Here is a 19977-nt window from a genome sequence, read left to right as displayed (position 1 = left end):
CCAGAAGAGTTACCATAATGGCATGCCTCACATGTTTCAGAGAAAAATTAACTAGACCTTTTGCCATGTTATAGCCCATTGCTCTAATTTCAGCAATGCTGCAACTCCAGTGTATTTAAATGAGATGTAACTTAATTTAATATATATTTGATCACAAAGTCTTTCTTCATTTGGGTCATATTTTTAAAATTACATATGTTTCAAGGAGTATATGCAGCTCCACTGTTCTCCAGCCATTCCTATTATGCAATGGTTATCTAATCTTTCTGTGTGACAGTCAGTGGTAGCCTCAGGACTTTCAGAATCTGCTGCAGTTATAAAAAGAGAAACATTGTTTGGTTTCAATATACATCTTATATATAGGATTTAAACATGATAAACAATGAAGTGCTAAAAATACCTGCTAGCTCAATAGCTCAAGATTTTTTTTAGGAAACTATATAAACTGACTCCATAAACATACCACGTAATGATTTAGAGACAAAATCGTACATCATGTGGTTGTCAGATTCAGCTCATACATGCAGAACTAATGTAGCACACAAGTAATTACATGTTCTTTCTAATAACATTAACTCCTTGGAAAATACCTAAGATACTTCATTCATTTCAGAAAATTCCACACGGTCCAGGTTGATTTTTTGAAATAGTATCCTGTTCAGCAAGACAAATAATAAAATAACAGCAACACCACTCAACAGTGAGCACTTCTAGCTACACAATTAAAACTAGATAGAACAATGGAAATCTAAAGGAACTTAGTATTTAATTTTCAGGTAGATGAAAAGAACTTTCCTCTGGAAGGTAGGAGTGCAGAGCATCTAAGCCTTTAAAGGTACCCATTCAGAGCTGAAATAAAAGTTTCAAGTTTACATGCTAAGAACTTCTGGGAAGCTTTCTACTATTTATCTTCTTAAAGCCGTGATTCAACACCCCATGTCATGCCTCTGTTAGCACTTCTACCACTAGCCTAGCAACGTGGAGATTTCATAACCTTATCACAGGATATGAACATAATTTCTTCTGCATTTGTAGAAGTCAGAAGAAAAATGTGTGACTGTCATTTTAACTCCTAACAGCAAAATTGCTTGTGCGTGAAAATAACAGAGTGACACCAACCACAAGAAAAGATGGCAGGAAGGGATTAGCCCCTTGGATATCAAAGTAAATACTGACATGATTACAGCCTAGGCATGATTAAGGACATTGCTAAATTGATATCTTAGTGAACTGCAGTCATTTGCATTGTTGAATAAAGACAAGAGACTGAAGTATGGGAACTTCTAGTACTGTCACAACAAATTCTTAAGCCTCCTGCCTTGATGGTGGAATCCATTACTTTAAATGCCTGACTTCTCTAGACACTACAGGGGAAGAGTCACACTTAACCACAGGCAGAATACTGGAGGATAGACAGGATAGATTCCTAAAGGCATGATGCATAGGTATGTTTTATACCTGATCATTCTTGAGATATCAGGTCCCTCCCTGAATCAGACTATAAAATTAATTAAGAGTTCATTTCAACGTCATCTGGGTATAGGTGGATACAACTGGAGATATATTTTTTTCCTTTTTTTCTTTTTTTTTTTAGCTTGCTGGAAAAGAGGAGGAGTCCTAATAAATGAATTAGAGAATCATTCTTACATTTGCTTCTCTCTGGCTCCATAAACCATGCACTCACATGTAAGACACACTAATTCCCTCTAGACAGTTGCAGAAGGTCTGAGCCCAGTCCTCCCTACAGCATCTCGGTCAGGGCAACCTTCTGGGAAGCAAAAGATGCAGGACCTAATTGCTGCGGGCTAAAGAGGCCAGTGAACCCACCTAGGGATCAACTTTTTGGATTGAGTAGCAGCACCACCCATTTCCACCTGTGTTTTTGAAGAAAATTTTGTTCAGATGTAGGGTGCCTACTCTGCAAATCCAGATCAGGATAAGCTATTGGGACATTCAGCCCTGCCAAGAAGGCAGATGTACTGGGTATGAACAATACATGAAAGTACTCAGGAAGTTTCACTTGGGTCCAACTGAATTTCACGTTCCTACTAACACAGGAAAGTTTTGTAAAGAGCACTCTTTAGTTATCTTGAAAATTATTAGGTGCAATCTTCAATATATTTCTTCTACATTCATCTCTGTTAAGCACCATTGTAGTTTTGTGGCTCTAGCCCTAGGCTAAAGCAATAAAGAGCACAGCAACTGTAATTGCTTGTCATTAATATTTCTCACTTACGCTGTTCATTTGGATATTTTCCTCCCTTTCAGCCCACTTTCCTGGGAACCAGATTAGTTCCTCAGCATTGTGTCCACACACAATGCTAATCCAATTGGCCTGGGATGAACAGACCATGAGACTGCAAAATCTGAAGTGTCCTTCTCAGTTCAATGATGATTCAGCAATGATAAAACAGATGTTCAGGAGCTACCTTCTTGCTACGATTATAACTTATTGTGGAATTTCCAGTAAAAACCCAATTCAGGGTTATTACAAACTAAGGTTGCTTCAAAGCTTCTTTTGAACTTTTAATTGAGAAGTGGCACTGAAGTTGAAAGATTAAAGAAGTTTATCTTATCTAACATACTGAAACCATCAAGGTGGAAAGTTTGGTTCTGATAATGAATTGCATTGTTCTCAATCCATTTCCTGTAACTTATGCCAAAACATGTAATGATTCCTTGCATTACAAGTTACAAATATAAACATGGTCACAGTAACAGGTGTGGAAGCAGAAGATCCTTTTCCAGTGGTTTCAGACTATTAGTTTCATATTAAGTAATGGACTGTAGCAACCTTCCAATACGAGGACATCTAAGCCCTCCATAAAAAATCAGAACACATACCAGCAATATCAGATTACAAAGCAAAGCCCCATTCTTACTGAAATTAATACAAAATTATCTATGAATGTATGGGTCTCAAAACCAGTCAGTATTGTGCTTTTCAAATAACATTATCTATGACTGATAGGCTAACCACCACATTAAAACTTCAGCTTTTATTTATCTGTCTCCTCTGTATTGTCTCAAAACATCTTCCAAACCTGTCTCAATTCTCTAAGAAGACTGATTATAGCTAAAACCATGTAACTTCTGAACTAATATTTAACTCTATAAGCAATTGCTGTCCCTTTCCTCCATCTCCTCACTCCATTTGCCTGAAGTCTTGCTGTCCTCTAGTGGCGAAGGCCTATGACACGTACAGTTATCACAGAATCACAGAATCATCACAGTTGGAAAAGACCTCTAAGACCACTGAGTCCAAGTGTCCACCCAGGAGGAAGAAAAAAAACAAACAAAAAACTCAAAACAAACAAACCACACCCATCATGCTTACTAGAGCATGCCCTGAAGTGCCACATCTACATATTTTTTTACTACCTCCAGGGATGGTGACTCTACCACCTTCCTGGGCAGCCTGTTCCAGTGCCTGACTACTCTTTCGGTAAATAATTTGTTCCCGGTATCTAGTCTAAACCTCCCCTGATGCAACTTCAGGCCATTTCTTCGAGTCCTATTGTCATTCACTTAGGAGAAGAAGCCAACGCTCACCTCACTACAACCACCTTTTAGGCAATTGTAGAGCAATGAAGTCTCCCCTCAGTCTCCTTTTCTCCAAACTAAACCTTTCCAGTTCCCTCAGCCTCTCCTCATAGGACTTGCTCTCTAGACCCTTCACCAACTTGGTTGCTCTCCTCTGGACTCACTTCAGCAACTCAATCAATGTCCTTATACTGAGGGTCCCGGAACTGAACACTGTACTCGAGGTGTGGCCTCACCAATACAGAGGCATCACCTCCCTACTCCTGATGGTCACACTATTCCTGAAGCAGGCCAGAATGCTGTCGGCCTTCTTGGCCACCTGGGCACACTGCTGGCTCACATTCAGCTGGCTGTCAACCAGCACCCACAAGTCCTTTTCCACCAAGCATCTTTCCAACCACTCTACCTCAAGCCTGTAGCACTGCATGGGGCTGTTGTGACCAAAGTGCAGGACTCAGCACTTGGCCTTACTGAACCTCGTACAATTGGCCTTGGACCATGGATCCAGCCTGCCCAGGTCCCTCTGCAGAGCCTTCCTATCCTTAAGCAGAGCAACACTCCCATCCAATTTGGTGTTGTCTGCAGATTTACTGAGGAAGCACTCAATCCCCTCATCTAGATCATTGATAAAGATATTGAACAAGACCGGCCCCAACACCGAGCCCTGGGCGACACCACTGGTGACTGGCCGATAACTGGATTTAACTGCGTTCAATACAACTGTTTGGGCTCAGCCATCCAGCCAGTTTCTAACTCAAAGAGTGCACCTGTCTATGCCATGTGCTGCCAGCTTCTCTAGAAGAATGCTTCGGGAGACAGTGTCAAAGGCTTTACTGAACTCTAGATACACAATACCTACAGCCTTTCCCTCATCCCCTAGGAGGATCACCTGGTCATAGAAGGAATTAAATATTGGTCAAGCAGGACCTGCCTTTCCTGAACCCATGCTTGCTGGGCCTGATCCCCTGGCTGTCCTGCACTTGCCATGCGAGTGCACTCCAGATTAACCTCTCTATGATCTTGGGTGCATCCCATCTGGCCCCATAGATCTGTGCACGTCTATGTGGTGTAGCAGGTTACTGAACAACTCTTCCTGGATTGTGGGGGGATCATTCTACTCCTCATCCCTGCCGCCTAGGTTGGGGAGTTGGATTCCCTCAACATAAGTGGTCCTGTTACTAAAGACTGAGGGAAGAAGTCATTTAGCACCTCAGCCTTTTCCTCATCGTTTGTCACCATGTTTCCTCCTGCATCTAATAGGGGATGGAGGGTCTCCCTGGTCTTTCTTTTGCTGTTAATATATTTATAGAAGCTTTTCTTGTTGTCCTTTACCATGGAGACCAGATAATTTCTAGGTGGGCCTTGGACACTCTCATTCCCTCTCTGCATAGCCTCACAGCATTTCTGTAGTCTTCATGAGTGGCCTGCTCCTTCCTCCAAAGACCATAGATTCTCTTTTTCTCCCTGAGCACCAGCCAAAGCTCCCTCTTCAGCCAGGCTGGTCTTCTATGTGACCGGCTCGCCTTAGAGCACGTGGGGACGGCCTGCTCCTGCGCCTTCAAGACTTCCTCCTTGAAGAGTGTCCAGCCTTCCTGGAATCCTATACCTTTCCGAACAGATTCCCAAGGGATTCTGGCAATAAGGCTACTGAACAAGTTAAAGTTTGCCCTTTGGAAGTCAAGGGTGGCAGTTTTGCTGCCCCCCCTCCCCCCCTCAGCATCTCTAAGAATAGATTTGTGGTTGCTGTGCCCAGGACAGCCTCCACCTGTCACATCTCCTAGCAGCCCTTCCCTGTTTTACAAAGATCAGGTCTAGCAAGGGCACTTTGCCTGGTTGGTTCACTCACCAGTTGTGTCAGGAAATTATTTTTGACACATTCCAGGAACCTCCAGGACTGTTTCCTCTCTCTGTTGTGTTGTAGTTCTAGCAGATATCAGATAAGTTTAAGTCCCCCACAAGATCGAGGGCAAACAACCACGAGATTTCACCCAGGTATTTATAGAACAGTTCATCTACCTCACTGCCCTGCTTGGGAGGTCTATAGCAGACTCCCACAGCAATATCAGCCTTGTTGGCCTTGCCCCTAATCCTGATCCAAATGTACTCTACCTTATAATCATTATCGTCTAGTTCTAGACATTCATAACAATTTCTAATATACAGGGCCACCCCACTGCCTCTCCTTCCTTGTCTGCCTCTCCTGAAGAACTGGTAGCCATCAACAGTGGCACTCCAGTCATGTGAGGTATCCCACCATGTTTCTGTGATAGCCACTATGTCATCGTTTTCCTGCTGCATCATGGCTTCCAGCTCCCTTTGTTTGTTGCCCATGCTGAGTGCATTCGCATAGATGCACTTCAGATGGGTTAACGATCTCCACACCTTTTTGTGGGCATAGGCCCTAATTCTTGCCTGAATTTCTATGACTTCTAAGCCATCAATAACCTTTGCCTTTTGCTTCCCATTATATCTCTATCCCCTATATTGACTGAGGTGGCAGAGCAAGAATCTTCTCTAGCACACTGTCCTACAAACCCTGGCATGCATCCCCCAGGCTTATTTATAGCAGGCTCAGTTTTATCCCCTTCCCCCTCTGAATTTAGTTTAAAGCTCTGTCAATGAGCCCTGCTAACTCCTGCCCCAGGATCCTTTTCTCCCTCTGGGACAGGAGTACTCCACTTGTTGCCAGGCCTCAGTTGCATACAGCTCCAAAACCATACACATCAGTCATAGTGGCTGATGAATCATGAAGTGCTGCCACTTAGCATGAAGATCTCAGGGGAGGACAGCCACAAATGCCATTCTTGCAGATAAATGAAATGCAGGTGTTGCAACACGGCTGAGGCAACAAAGTAATTCTCCTGCTCTGAGCTAAGATCTGGCAGATTCAGGCATTTTGGATCCACTAGAGGGCCAGATTCAAAACAGGTCATCTCAACAGAAAAACTCCCCGGAGTTAATTGTGCTTTACATTAGTCTCATGTTATAAAAAAGAAAGAACCTGAGTAAGTAGATCAGTCATTTGGCTTATTCAGGCTTGCACTTACTGTACAGGGTAGAGGTACTATGGAAAGCCAGAAGTTAATAAAGAACAGCCCAATAACAAGCCACCTTTTAGAGCAAAGTCTTCATCATCACTAAAAAGAGGGAAGCAATATCATATATAATCCAGGACAAAACTAATATTTAAAGAATTACCATCCTACATCTTTTCAGTGTATGTCCTCAGTAGAGCTCTCTTAATCATGAGATCATAAGAAAACAGCAACTTGGTACAGTCCAGGCACAGACAATTTAATAGCGATTTGTGAAGGGCTAACAACACACTTTGCTTATGCTTATGGTATATGGCCTTACAAGCCACTCCAGCACCTGAGTTAACAAAAATGACAGAAGTTTGTTCAGCTGCCTTTCATTTAAAGCATCTTTTGCTTTCAAGTCATTATCAACATTAATTCTAATTACAGCAACTCTTATTTTTCACGGGTAGTCAATCTGTGGCATCTTATAATCTCCAATTCTTCCTCAGCTTCTTCTTATCTTGCTATATCCTGACCTTGTACACTAAATTTCACAGGAATACATAGGTAATAACACATCAGATATACAATGTTGTAAAATGACCATCTGCTAACTTGGAGCTGAACCTAACAATGCATGTAAAGAAACTAACCTTCTTTCAGAAGATCATCTCCTGCAGCTGTACTTTTCTCTACGGGACAGATCCATAGATCCACAGATTTTGTTTCCTAGCAGTCACCAACAACTCCTAAAATGAAATAAAGTCAATAGTAAGAACCTTCAGCAATAAATCAAGCAGTAATATAGTGGATATACCTAAGACAAAAGCAATGCCCTACCGATCCCATAGAAATGTTTTTAAACTGTAGCCCAGCAGATTTTGAGTAATTGCAAACAAAGCATTTAGAATGTTTGCACAAAATTGTCTATGTCATAAAGCACAAAAATCCACTTCTATGTAACATCTACAACAACAACAAGTAAAAAAAAGCCCTACAGTCTCAGTAGGGATAAAACATTGGCAGAGTAGTTGTTCCCTTGTGGATCAAGAGTACAGATTCCACACTGAACCCAAAGGGGTAGTTAGAAGAGCAAATTTGTCAGAGGAGCAGCCAATGTACTGTATTCCTCATTATGTGGATTCATGGATGGAAAGCAGTCTGGTTCTGTTACAGCTGAAGTCATGAAGCAGCCTTACAAAGTAAATACATCTGTACTGTGTCTGGCTGAGGCAGAGCTAATTTTCTTCATGGCAGCCCATATGAAGCCGTGTTGTAGATTTGTGAGTATACCAGTGTTGATAACACACCAATGTTTTAGCTATTGCAGAGCAGTGCTTGCACAGCATCAAGGCCATCTCTGCTTCCCACTCCGCCAGCTAGAGAGTAGGCTAGGGATGGGAAACAATTCAGGGGACACACAGCCAGGACTGCTGATCCAATCTGAGAAAACGCATTGTCTGTCATGCAACATGATGCTAAGCAATACAATTTGGTGTAATCCTTACAAAGCAGCTATTCCTCAGAGACCGGCTGGGCATTGGTCTGCTGGTAGGAGGTGGTGAGTGACCGCCTCTTCATCACTTGTTGGTTGTTTTCTCTCTTTCCTTCACTAATTAAAGTGTCTTTATCTTGACCCACAACCTTTTATCGCTTTTGCTTTTCCAGTTGCCTTCCCCAACCCACTGGGCTGGGGTAGTAAGCAAGTAATTAGTGGGTGCTTAATTGCTGGCCAGGGTTAACCCACCACATCTCACACTTAGATTGTCTTAATAACCTTTCTAAATTAGGCAGATAATAGCTATGTTAAACATGAAGCTGGTCAAGTATCCAAAATGTCCTCACTCACTGGTGAAGAACTTTATGGCAGAATTCACCCAGCATCAACATCCTCAAAAGGACTAAGGATTGGGCTGCTCTAATTGAAGCTTTAGAAAGTAACATAATATGACAAGGCAATCTTAAAACAACTTGACATATTTTCTCCAGTGATTTATTTTCTGTGTCAATTCATCTTTGAAAGTTAAGACAGCTCATCCTCAGATATTCTGAGACACCATTTCAAACATTTGTGCAATGAACAGCTGGATTTCTTTCTGAATTGGCCTAATCGGTGATTCAAAGCCATCTTAGTTTACAAATTAGATGTTGAAGCAAGCTATTCTAATCTCTAAACATTAGAAAAACCAATCCATGAAGCAACAGGGAAGCAATGTAAGTTATCTGTTTAGAAAGGGTTTTGTTTATACAATCTCTACTATCCATAGAAATTCTGTAAAGCACCCAGAGGCAACATTAGAGAAAAAGCATCTACAGTTCTTCCAATTCATTTGTTAATGTCAAGTGGATTACTAGAAAGAATCCAGGAGCTCTTACAATACTACGCTTTTTATTCTAGGCTTAAAGCTTAGATATTTTGACTTTCACAAACTCAGAATATGAGAACAGTTCAGTTCAAGCACCAGCATGAAAGTATTTTTAATTACTCCCAGAGCTCGAACAGCAGTGAAGTGGAGAAACAGTCTGATACAAACATGCAAATGAAGAAACCAAGAGCCTTTATTTGTTACAGAATTACAGGCTCATTTGCTGAAACCTAATACTGTGCAGGCTATGTTAGGTCAAATATTAGGGAAAACACAGTACCACCTTTCCTCTTCCCACAATTGTCCCATGTTCTGTACCCCTCTTTTTCACTTAAAAGAGGTTTAACTGGAATAGATCACCAACGCAACCATAAATTATATTCAGACAAGAGATTATTTTTTCCTCATGAAAACAAAGCAACAAAGTTGGGGCAAACAGCACACATTCCCAAAACCCAGAGTTTTTACTCCAGGAAATAAAACAACATCCTCTCCGTGTTGTACACAAAAGCAATTTTCCCTTCCAATTGATTCTGAAGTTCAGGGATGTATCACTGCAAAGACACTTTTAAGATATGTTTTTTTTCCTGTTAAGAGGAAATTACTCCCCCAGTCACAGCTAACAGACCTAGCACATACGTGAGGTAAATTTTGCTTTAAAGTAGTGACATTTTTGTTTTTCACACTGATAGTAGGGCACATTCTGAGATTTGGGGACAAAGGGCTGTTCTCAGCCTCGGGGATCTTCTCCAAAATCCCCAGGATGGGTGAAGGAACCAGAAAGGGCTTTTTGAAGAGGCAGAGAGGGAAACGGCAGAAGGACAGTTTTAGGGGCAGATAATCTAGGACTGCCTTATTCCTGAAAGGAAAGGTCTTCAAATAAAGGACGGGCAAGTTTCACAAGAGGCCAGGATGCGGCACAAGGTGCAGACACTGAGCTCGGGTGTGACATGGCACCATCACCCAGCACTTACTTCTTGGCAGACCTGCCACCATCTCTTGGCAGTACCTCTTCGGATTGTGCCAACTGGTCTCAGAGGTCACGGATTTCGGGTGGCGAGAAAGGATTTGCCTATAAGGTCTTTACCACACGACAGGCTGTGGCACATCCTGAGTGTCCCTGTTTGTCCAGGGAGAAGAGGGTGTTACAAACGTGTAGCCCATCCCGGAGTGCGGCCTGGCCGGCAGGCTTCGCAGCGGGTGACAGACCTTGTGCCGTCCGAGGAGAAAACAGCTGCCTGTTTTGCTGACCCTGACCGCCCAGGCCGCAGGGCCCAGCGGGGCCGAGGCTTCCCTGGCGCACGCTGAGATGGTGTCAGCGGGAAGGGGATGGACGGGTCGCCGAGCCCTCCGGTGACCCTCCCGGTCACCGCCCCTGCCTCGCCCCGTCCTGCGGGGCGGGCCGTGCTCCCCCTCCCGGGCACTCCAGCAGCTCTTCCCGGGACGGAGCTGCTGTGGGACGGGGAGAGGCGGCCCTGGGGGGCGGCTTCCTCCCGCCTTCCCTTCCTCGTCCGGCCGCCCGGAGGAGCGGACCATGGCCCGCGGGCTCGGAGGGCCCTGCGGCTGGGCCGGCGCGGGGGAGCAGTGAGGGGCGCCGGCCGGGGCGAGGCGGGGGGCGGCAGCCTCCGGGGACGCTCCGCCTCGGGCATGTCCCCGCCGGCAGAGCTCGCCGGAGGGGCCGGCTCCTCCGCTCGGTGTTAAAGCCTCAGGCGGCAGCGGCGGCGTCCCCCAGCCATGGGGACGGCGTCGTCCCTGGTGAGCCCGGCGGGCGGGGTCGGGGAGCTGATCGAGGACACGTACGGCGGCGGCGAGGCCTGCGAGATCCCGGTGGAGGTGAAGCCCAAGGCCCGGCTGCTGCGCAGCTCCCTGCGGCGGGTCGGGGCCTCGCGTCCCGGCGGCCTCATCGGGGCCAGCTTCAAGTCGACAGCCTCGGTGCAGGAGCTGGAGTGCGTGGCCGAGTACGAGCGCCTGAAGAAGGAGTACGAGATCTTCCGTGTCAGCAAGAACAACGAGGTGGCCTCCATGGTCAAGAAGGAGGCCAAACTGGACAGGGAGAACAAGCGGCTGCGGGCCGAGCTGCAGGTGAGCTCCCGCCGGCCTCTCCCGCTTCCCAGGAAAGCCGTGGCAGGGAGGTGGTGACGGGTGCGATTTTCCCCTTCCCCGGGAAGGCGGGCTGCCGGGCTGCGGTCCGGCTGCGGCCCTGGGGATGGGGACTGCAGAGGAGGCAGCAGCTGCCGTGGTTGAAGCGAGGCGAGGGGTGGAGGGTGCAGGGGTAACGCTGTTACAGCCCGACCTTCTGCCAGCAGTGGCGTTCACCCGCAAAAACGGTGCGTTGGATGTTTTCAGGCACTTCAGAAAACTTACCAGAAGATACTGAGGGAGAAGGAGAGCGCGTTGGAAGCTAAATACCAAGCCATGGAGAGAGCCGCTACTTTTGAACATGATCGGGACAAGGTCAAAAGGCAATTCAAGGTATGGCTTGATTATTTATTATTTTCTTTTTGTTTTCCTGGGAAAACTGACTAAAAAGAAGATAGGTGTCAACTGGTCACGCTCCACCGATGAATTCTGATCCAATAACTTTCATCAGGACCTGTCCTTTTAAAAAAAATTATTATCATAACTGCAGCTGCCTATTTCCTTTAAGGGAATGATAGCAAAACTTCTCTGTGAGGAAAAAAAAACAGAAAATAACTTGTTAAATATTGAAAGGAGAATATACAGTGATGCATCTTAAATTAAATTCCTGTATTATTTTAAGCAGAGGAATATATTTATTTTTGAGAGAGACAAGAAAACATGGGCTTCTCACTGCTGACATGTGCTCAAGGAATGTATAAACAGATTTCCATTACTTCTGAATATTTTTTTTTTTTATACAGCATTGTAATGTTTAACACTTCTAGCTTACATTACATAAAAGGTTGTGTATTGGTGCATCTCTTTTGGCTCCTAAAATACCATAGCCAGTTAAAATCTTGTATGATGGTACTTCTGCCACCCAAAACAGGGCAACATGTTCTGGTTTTGCACTGTTGACAAGGTTCTTGATATCTTTAATTGTAACTGATTTTAATGTTTGTTGTATATATAAAAAGAGAACTGGTTTTGACCTTATTGAAGAAAATGAGGCTTGAAGAAGATCTCATCTCTTTGTATGTAAAGCTAGGTTTGTGTTTTCACCCCCCAAGATGGTAGTATTTTACGAACTGGACAGATGGAGATGCTTGATCACTTTCTATCTTAGGAAATTTAAATGTCTGTAACAGTCAAAATTAAATACTAGATTATATGTAAATATAAAAAAAAATATATGGAGGGATAAAATGGAACCTTTGAAAAAATTGTTACATGTAGTGATTTTAGAATACAATAAACTCTAAAAGGTGAATAAAGTTACTTGCCATTTTTAATGAACTTGCCATACTAATGCAGACTTCTGACTTTCAGAACAGTATGTGAAGGTTTAAAAAGGTAAAATTTTAAAAACATTTGAATTTAAACTATGTTTTCCTGCTTCTTGATGGCTTCATGTTCATGTTTGCATGCCTTTGCCTCTAAATATACACTGGAAACTTATTTTCCCAATTTAAATCAGGTAACATTAATTCAGGAACTGATACTGAATTTTAGAAGATTTATTATTTTTATTTCCCCCCACCCCCTGCTCATAGATTTTTAGAGAAACTAAGGAAAATGAGATTCAGGACTTACTGAGAGCCAAACGAGAGCTAGAAGCAAAACTTCAGAGACTCCAGGCCCAAGGAATCCAGGTGTTTGATCCTGAAGAGTCGGATTCTGACGATAATTGTACAGATGTTACAGGTGAGAATTTCATCCCCAGCATTTGGTGTTGGGACATGACTGAAATATCTGAATAGTAAAGCACAAGACAAATATTTATGTACTTTGGAAAAAAAAAATAATTCAGATGAAAAGCAAGATAAATTAGTTTTCTGGAGTAAAAGTAGCTGACTTTACAAACTAGTTTTAGATAGTGGGAACCCTACGTTTCTGGTCTGATGAATGAACAGATAAAGAAACTAGAGCACTGTCTAGACACAGTAACTTGAATGCTTTTTTAAAGGTTGTTCCACGAATAACCATGAGTTGTGTCATCCTCTGAGTTTTCAGTTTCTAGCTCTGAGAGATTGTGTTCCAAAAAACAGACCTGAAGCCAGAGGATAGACTTCCTGTCTATGGATTATGAAGTGTGCCAGTCTGAGCTGCTGTGCTTTTCAGAATAGAAGTTGTATATTTAACAAACATGAACTCACCAAAAGAATAATTTTATTGGAGAATTTTTTGAAAGGGAAGCCCTAGAAATCTTAATGACATAAAAGGCAAAACCTTTGTATAAGCCCTAAGAGGTACTTGATAACATGGGAAGGATTCAGATAGGTATGTGGTGAGTCCTCTGACTTTCTATCTGATTCAAAACAGAGTAAATTGTAGCAGACAGCACCTTAATTTTATTAAGAATGGCCACCATTACTTCTTGCACTGTGAAGGGTTGCTAAGGAAGAACTGTGTGCAAGTCCTGTTGCTTAGCCGTTGTTTTGCTCATTGAGATATATCAACAGTTACATCTTGGCAGGAGTATAAATATGCAATCTTTAAAAGAAGAAACATTTCAGGTTTGGTTGCTTTTTGCCTACCAGTTATGCTTTGGTGAACAAGACAGATAGTTTTGTTTTCTTTTATATGTTTTTTCTGTCTTCTTTAGTGTTAAATTAATTTTTGAATTCATTCTTCCCTTCTTACCATCTTCTAGGTATTTTTCAGTTTCCTGATGTTCTTCGTCTAAGATTTTGTTTAGTGCCTGGGAAGTTGGTGGAAGTGTAATCCAAGCATATTACGAAGAGATACTGTGGAAGCTCTTTCACACAGCACAGGGAATATATTTCAGACCTGACCTACAGCTCCATTACGCTCTTTCAGTTCTGGAACTTTCCTGAACAAACGTTTTTGGTCTTGTGATATGTTCAAATGATTGCAGTAATACTGAGAACAGTTTTCCTAATTTGTAATCCAAACCGACATTTGAACCCAATAGGTGTGAGCACTCTGTATCACAACAAATAATGGCAAATAACCTTGTTCTTCAGTAGCATGGCTTCTCATTAGCTACAAATCTGCTAAAGGAGGAAAAAACTATGGTCACTGGCATGCAGTAGTAGGTTTCAGTTGAGTATTTAAGACTGGTAATTTACTTCGTTTAGTGACAATAAAGAGTCTTGTTTGTTTGTTTTGTTTTTCTTTTTTTCCCCCCAATATTAGCCACTGGGGCACAATCTGAATACTGGAATGGAGGAGCTTTGGGAAGTGAGCCGTCCATGGGTAGTATGATGCAACTTCAGCAGTCTTTCAGAGGGCCTGAATTTGCTCATAGCTCTATAGACGTTGAGGGACCATTTGCAAATATAAACAGAGGTAAGTTGTGGTGGTTTGTTTTGCTAAGATAGTATGTGTCAATGTAATTTTTCTATCCATTCTTAAATAATTCTGTTCTTTATTAGCTCCTTTTCTGTTCATTCTTGGGTAATTTGACTAAAGGGTTGTTTGGAATTCTTTGTAACAATAAAGCTGATCTGTAGCTGTACAGGCTAAGGTATGTGTAATGTATCTGGTGACTATGACGTGTGTAGCAGTGATTTTAGCAAACAGCGGTGAATGGTGCTTCATTGTGTGTAAACCAAATATCATTTTGTTGCTTATGTTAACTAAGAAAGAAAGTGATCTTTCTTTCAATACCTGCTGGGGTTCTTTTTTTGATCTAGATTCAGATTTTCTACTTCCTGAGTGTGAGTAATAGTCATATTAGAATAAACCAAATCTCTGTTTTTTTATTGGATTTTTTCGTTGGATTAAGGGGGCATTAATCAAAATCTGATTGTCAGACCAGAATGTAGGCATTTTCACATGAATCAGTTTTAGACATTTTCTTATCAGTAAGTGTTGCTTTTGAACTTGTTTCCCAGGTGGCCTCTTGTAAATTGTCTTTGAGTGCTCTGGTTTCCTTCACTGTTGTCCTTCCTTGGAACCCCCTCTGCATGTATTTGACTTTGCTGGCAGTTTCTCCCTTTCTTTTTTTGTTTTGTTTTGAGTCCCTCAGGCTCTGATTCAGAAGTTTGTGCCTGCGGAGTTGGAGAGGAGAGTCTGCTCTGTGATGGCTTCAGCATCACACACTAAACCTTTCATTATTCCATGTGGTACTGAAAAGGGAACCTATTCCTAGCTTGAAAGACTGACCAGCCACAAAATGAAGAACTCAAGGAAGTTTTAAAATTTGTTGCTTCTGTAGGGAATTGACATACAGTACTACAGAAAGCAATGGACTTTATCTCAGGAAAAGGAATTCCCATAATATTACACTGTCATTTATTCACATGGTCTAATTGAACTGCATGTAAATCAGGAAGGGGAACAAAATATGTTTGGTTATGAGTGATTTTATTATTCCTGCATATTTTTATTTATGTTACAACACTCAGCTTGATTTTGTGGATATATTTCATCAAACCTATATAAAGGAAATATTGTAATGATGATATTAATATATTTAACACTGTTGTTTTGCCACGTTATCAATTTATATGACATCAGATTATATGGGTTCTCTAAATTCAGATTTATACTATTAAACTAGTTAAGTAAAAATGTTCCTACTATTTTAAATAAAATGTGATATTCATAATGTTAAGAGGTGTTGACTTACGTGTTATGCAGTGTAATCAGATGTGAAGATCTTGACTTTAATTTTGTGTTTTTTTCCTTGGCAGATGATTGGGATGCTGCTGTTGCCAGTTTATTGCAAGTTACTCCTCTGTTTTCCCACTCTCTGTGGAGTAACACAGTAAGATGTTTTATTATTAGTACTGATGAGACTCAACCAGAAGTGGACATCTTCCTTAGAGTGAGTATCTCATAAACTAGCACTAACTTCAATGCTCTTTTGTTTCCACTGCAATACTTGTTCTGAAATTTGTCTGACATTTCTTGAAAGCTTTAGTAGGTGTAGCCTGAAGTCAGTGAAAGTATTACCAAGGACTTCAGGGAAAGAAACAACATAGAGAAAAGAAAGTGAGATTTGCCTAGTAGGTCCTTAATTCTATGCAGATTTCATAACAAAGCACCATTATTCAAATTTGCTTTCAGAACTACTCACCCAAACTTCAAAGACACTGTGAAACAATGGGCTACTTCTTTCAAGTTGTTCATTTTTCAACAGAAAATGAAAGGCCTCTTAAGGATGTAAGAAAATGGGAAATTGAAAAAAGTTCATTAGTCGTTTTGCTTCTCCATTTAACTTTGCCAAGGTAGGTATTTTCCAGACTGGCAAAGCCAAGAGAAACTGGCAGTTGATGCAGAGTGCATAGCTTACTAAAATGTATGTGAGGCTTTGCTCAGTACATTTCCTAAGCTAGTATTGTCTACGTGATACCCCTTCCAACTTCAGGTTTCCCAGTGCAGACAGTTGAACGAATATATCAGCTTTGTATCATTTCCTTTTTCTTGTAGCTGCAGATTCTCTTAAAATACAGCATAAAAGATACCTTCATAATGCAGAAGTGTTTTGCTTTCCAAGAGCAGCTTTCTGTCATGCTTATTGCTGGAGTCTTAGGAATTCAAGATGGCTGGTGTAAACGTCTTCAGTGTTTTTAATTTGCTTATCTAGCCTTGCACCTCTCTGTAGTATTTTGATTTTATTCTGTCACACATTATTTTCTATCTTTGGCTGCTTTTCTGACTGATTTAGTGGCTTTTCTGTGTTACCTTACACTAGCTTTCTACAGCTTATTTTACTGAAGTCAAGGTGTTTTATGACACATAGTGATACGACATACTCTGTTTAGTGGGTGATTTCCTAACCTTCTAGAAGAAGAAACATGACTTACTAATGGAAAGACTCCAAACTAGGGATACTTTTAGGACTGTTTCTGTCATGCATTTAGGAATTTTGGAAAGAGTTTTGTTTTGATGTTTGGAGGGGGGAGAGGTGTCCTTTTGCTGAAGAATAGAGAAAAAGTGAATAGAAAAGACAATATTAAGGCTCACAGAGTGGTCGTTCCAAAACATCTGTGTGAATGCAAATATTTGAAAATACTGATATGCATTAAGTTTCATAATAGAGGTAGATTTTGAACTCCAGGGTTTTCAAATAATGTATTATTAGAGTTCTGGTATTAACCTCTGATTTATTTAAATAAAACATCTGTCCACAGACAAGTAAATGCTAGTTTAGGACACTAGTAGCTAAGATTTAAAGCAGTGGAGTGCTTCAGGGAACTGCCAGGTGCCACAGGAGATGTTGGTTTGTTTTCTTTGAGGAATCAAACTAGAGCTGCCATACATTTGTGCTTTAGAAAGTTAATGTCAGCTGCTGTTACAAGTGTTTAAGAACAACATATGCAAGGAAAAACCCACAAAGGAGTATTCCTGCCAATGGTATTTACTTAGAAAGTTTCTCATAGAAAAACAGTTATGAAAATGGCAGTACTCATATAAACAACGTAGTATTTGAGAAATCCTGTCTGCTATTGTCAGTGTCCCCAAGTTGTACAGTTGCTTCTGTGGAACAGCAATGGATTGCTGGGAATGCTATCCATTCACATATGTAAAGCACAAAAAGTGCTTTTGAGTTTGGAGATGTGTAATTCTCTTTTCCAATTATAAATTAAAAGACTATTCTATATCAGACGAATACTTAAGTATTTATCCTGAAAAGGTCAAGGGATAGAACAGAACTTTCAAATAAGTGATGGCAGAGCATGTATATGGTGATTGTTAATCATGTGTGAATCCACGTTCTTTCAAGCAAGACATTTACCTTTCACTCTGTGTATTAGTATGACAGGAAGATCAACTTTTCATTTGCAAAGCAATAATAAAAACAAATAATAAATGGTTGTAATATTTTTGGTGCAAGTAGCATAAATTTCTCTCTTAGCTGTTCCTTGCTTCAGAGTTTATCTTAAATTCTCTGCTTAAATACTTGCTTGCCTTTTGTTGTAAATAGATAAGACTTTTGAATTAGAGTTTGCAGTGAAACCCATCTTCAGAGCTTGTGCTGATTGAACTGTTTACTACAGCAGTGTAATATAGCACAAGAATGCTGATTTCCAATCTAGTTGTTTGTTGGAAGACTGTGAAGAAGCCTTCTTGAGAAATCCAGAAGAAAAGCCCCGGCTAATTTACCACAGAAAGGAGGATGGCAGAGTCAGTTCAGTCTCGGTGCAACAGTTAATTGAGCAAATTTCCTATGTGAACAAAGCAAAGGTATGACATTTCAAAGACTGTTGAATATTTTAAACGCCTTACTTTCCTGCTATAAACAACATCGAGTGCTAGCAGTCCCACATTTTAGGAGAAATTGTGTTAATGCACATTGCTCTGAATGCTCATTATATGAACAGATTGATGAAGCTGAAATATATGAATATTATGGAATTTTCATTAGCAGGGGAGGAAAAAAATCCACTGCATTTTCCTTGGAAAAAAAATAAATTCCTGTGCTTTAAGGATAGAATTTCTCCATTGTGCTAAGCCATTTAAATGGCAGTTATTTATCTAAGGTCCCTCTGTAGCCACTGAAAAAGAAGTGTACCTACAGAGAGATGCCTCCTGTCTGGAAATAGATCAGTTGCCATTTATTTCCCTCTACAGAGAGGACTGTTGAGAGCAGCTGAAACTAGATGCCCAACTTTTAAAAGCTTAGGCAAATTAAGGAATGCAACAAAATGGAATTTAAATGTGTTCCAGAATGTTTTTGTAGGAAGTTTAAATACTGTTCCCAATTGGGTTCAGAGTTGCATCATGCTTTGCCATTTACTTTTTCAGATGATTGATCACATCGGAGATGTGGAGAAAGGAGCATATGAAATCTATAATTGTGTGGAAAAGATAATTAAACAGGTAGAGAACACAGTGCATTTCAGCTTTTTCTGTTCCTGCTCTGATTTATGATCTTAAACTATGTCAGTGTGGTCACTCTATGCTACTTAGATGTAATTCAAAGGACCTCTCTCTGTTTTTCTATTAGTATCTGGCAAGCAAAGAAATCGGCAGGTGGAAAATAAAATCCAAAACTGAGCAGTGCTTTTACAGACAGTAGCAGAAGTAATGGGGGAAAGGGATCTATTGGTGGCTTAAATTATCTTGTAATTTCTCTTTATCCATACCATAGGATTAAATTATCTTTTAATTTTTCTTTATGCATTTCATAGGATAAGGAAAGATTGCATAGTCTGTTCTGTCCTTACCCTTCCTTGTGTTGGGCTGCTTCCACTATGAGAAGACTAAAACCAGTGTCATGAAACCTATGCTTTCAGAGTTAACTTGGTTTCATCTAATTGCTCATTTATTTATGTTCTCTGCTAGCCTAAAAGGAAATGAGCATATTTATGGTAGTAGAGCTGCACTCATACAGTAGAATTGAGACTAACACTGAATGTGCTTGTCCTGTTATTAATTACAATTGCAGTTTTCTCCACATAATTTTTTTTTTACTTAGGATATATTGGGCTGTGAAACAACAGAATTAGAAGGCAAGGATTTGGACAATAAGGAGGAGTCTACTGCTCCTGAAGAAGAAGTTTTTGGTGATGTATTGTGGGATGCGCATGATGAGCAAGAACAGATGGAAGCTTTTCAGCAGGCCTCTAGTTCAACATGTGAGCTGGGATTTGAGAAAGTAAGAATATTGGAAATGTATATGGATGAGAAGAAAGTCACAGCTCATTTCCATCTCTTGTTAGGCAAAATGTACTTCTACAGAAGAAGCTGTGTCTGAGAGCAACCTTGAGGCTGTTACTCCTTAAGCTAGAAGAAGCCATATGTCTTATATAGATGGCATGTGTATTTTCTGGGAGAGGTGCCAGCTTACGTGTTATGGAACAGCATCGATGAAGAAGCAGTTGTTGTTCCTACACTGGGGAAAAGCACTCAAACTGTGTGCCAGAAGTAGTGTGTTCTCCTGGGCTTTGGTAGGCAATAGAAAAGGCAATGAATGCCTTGTTGTTGAGGAAATCTGAGGAAGGCTGAGGGTT

General features: G+C 41.2%; 2 protein-coding genes across 6 annotated transcripts in view; one reads left to right on the top strand and one right to left on the bottom strand.

Moving 5' to 3' along the window:
* TMEM108 (transmembrane protein 108) overlaps positions 1 to 10321 on the bottom strand; it is a 257116-nt gene extending 246795 nt beyond the window's left edge. The window contains exons 1-2 of one of the 3 annotated variants that reach the window (XM_051610744.1): positions 9904 to 10321; positions 7217 to 7312 (exon numbers count right to left, since the gene is read on the bottom strand). The gene's annotated coding sequence lies outside the window, so the exon portion shown is untranslated. The remainder of the gene's footprint in view (positions 1 to 7216; positions 7313 to 9903) is intronic. The other 2 variants (XM_051610742.1, XM_051610741.1) reach the window with 2 other exon arrangements.
* Positions 10322 to 10333: 12 nt separating this feature from the next.
* The window catches only part of NPHP3 (nephrocystin 3), a 37899-nt gene continuing 28255 nt past the window's right edge, over positions 10334 to 19977 (top strand). For 2 of the 3 annotated variants that reach the window (XM_051610736.1, XM_051610735.1), the window contains exons 1-9: positions 10340 to 11011; positions 11276 to 11401; positions 12604 to 12754; positions 14210 to 14362; positions 15712 to 15845; positions 16088 to 16248; positions 18061 to 18208; positions 18770 to 18844; positions 19443 to 19622. In XM_051610736.1, coding sequence (XP_051466696.1) covers positions 10664 to 11011; positions 11276 to 11401; positions 12604 to 12754; positions 14210 to 14362; positions 15712 to 15845; positions 16088 to 16248; positions 18061 to 18208; positions 18770 to 18844; positions 19443 to 19622 — 1476 coding nt within the window. In that variant the 5' untranslated portion in view covers positions 10340 to 10663. Of the gene's footprint in view, positions 11012 to 11275; positions 11402 to 12603; positions 12755 to 14209; positions 14363 to 15711; positions 15846 to 16087; positions 16249 to 18060; positions 18209 to 18769; positions 18845 to 19442; positions 19623 to 19977 lie in introns of all 3 variants that reach the window. The other variant, XM_051610737.1, reaches the window with a different exon arrangement.

The sequence above is a fragment of the Apus apus genome, chromosome 2 (genome assembly GCF_020740795.1).
Source record: "Apus apus isolate bApuApu2 chromosome 2, bApuApu2.pri.cur, whole genome shotgun sequence".
Classification (NCBI taxonomy): domain Eukaryota; kingdom Metazoa; phylum Chordata; class Aves; order Apodiformes; family Apodidae; genus Apus; species Apus apus.
The sequence above is the reverse complement of the archived record's forward strand: the minus strand, read 5'-3'. Positions and strand labels throughout refer to the sequence as shown.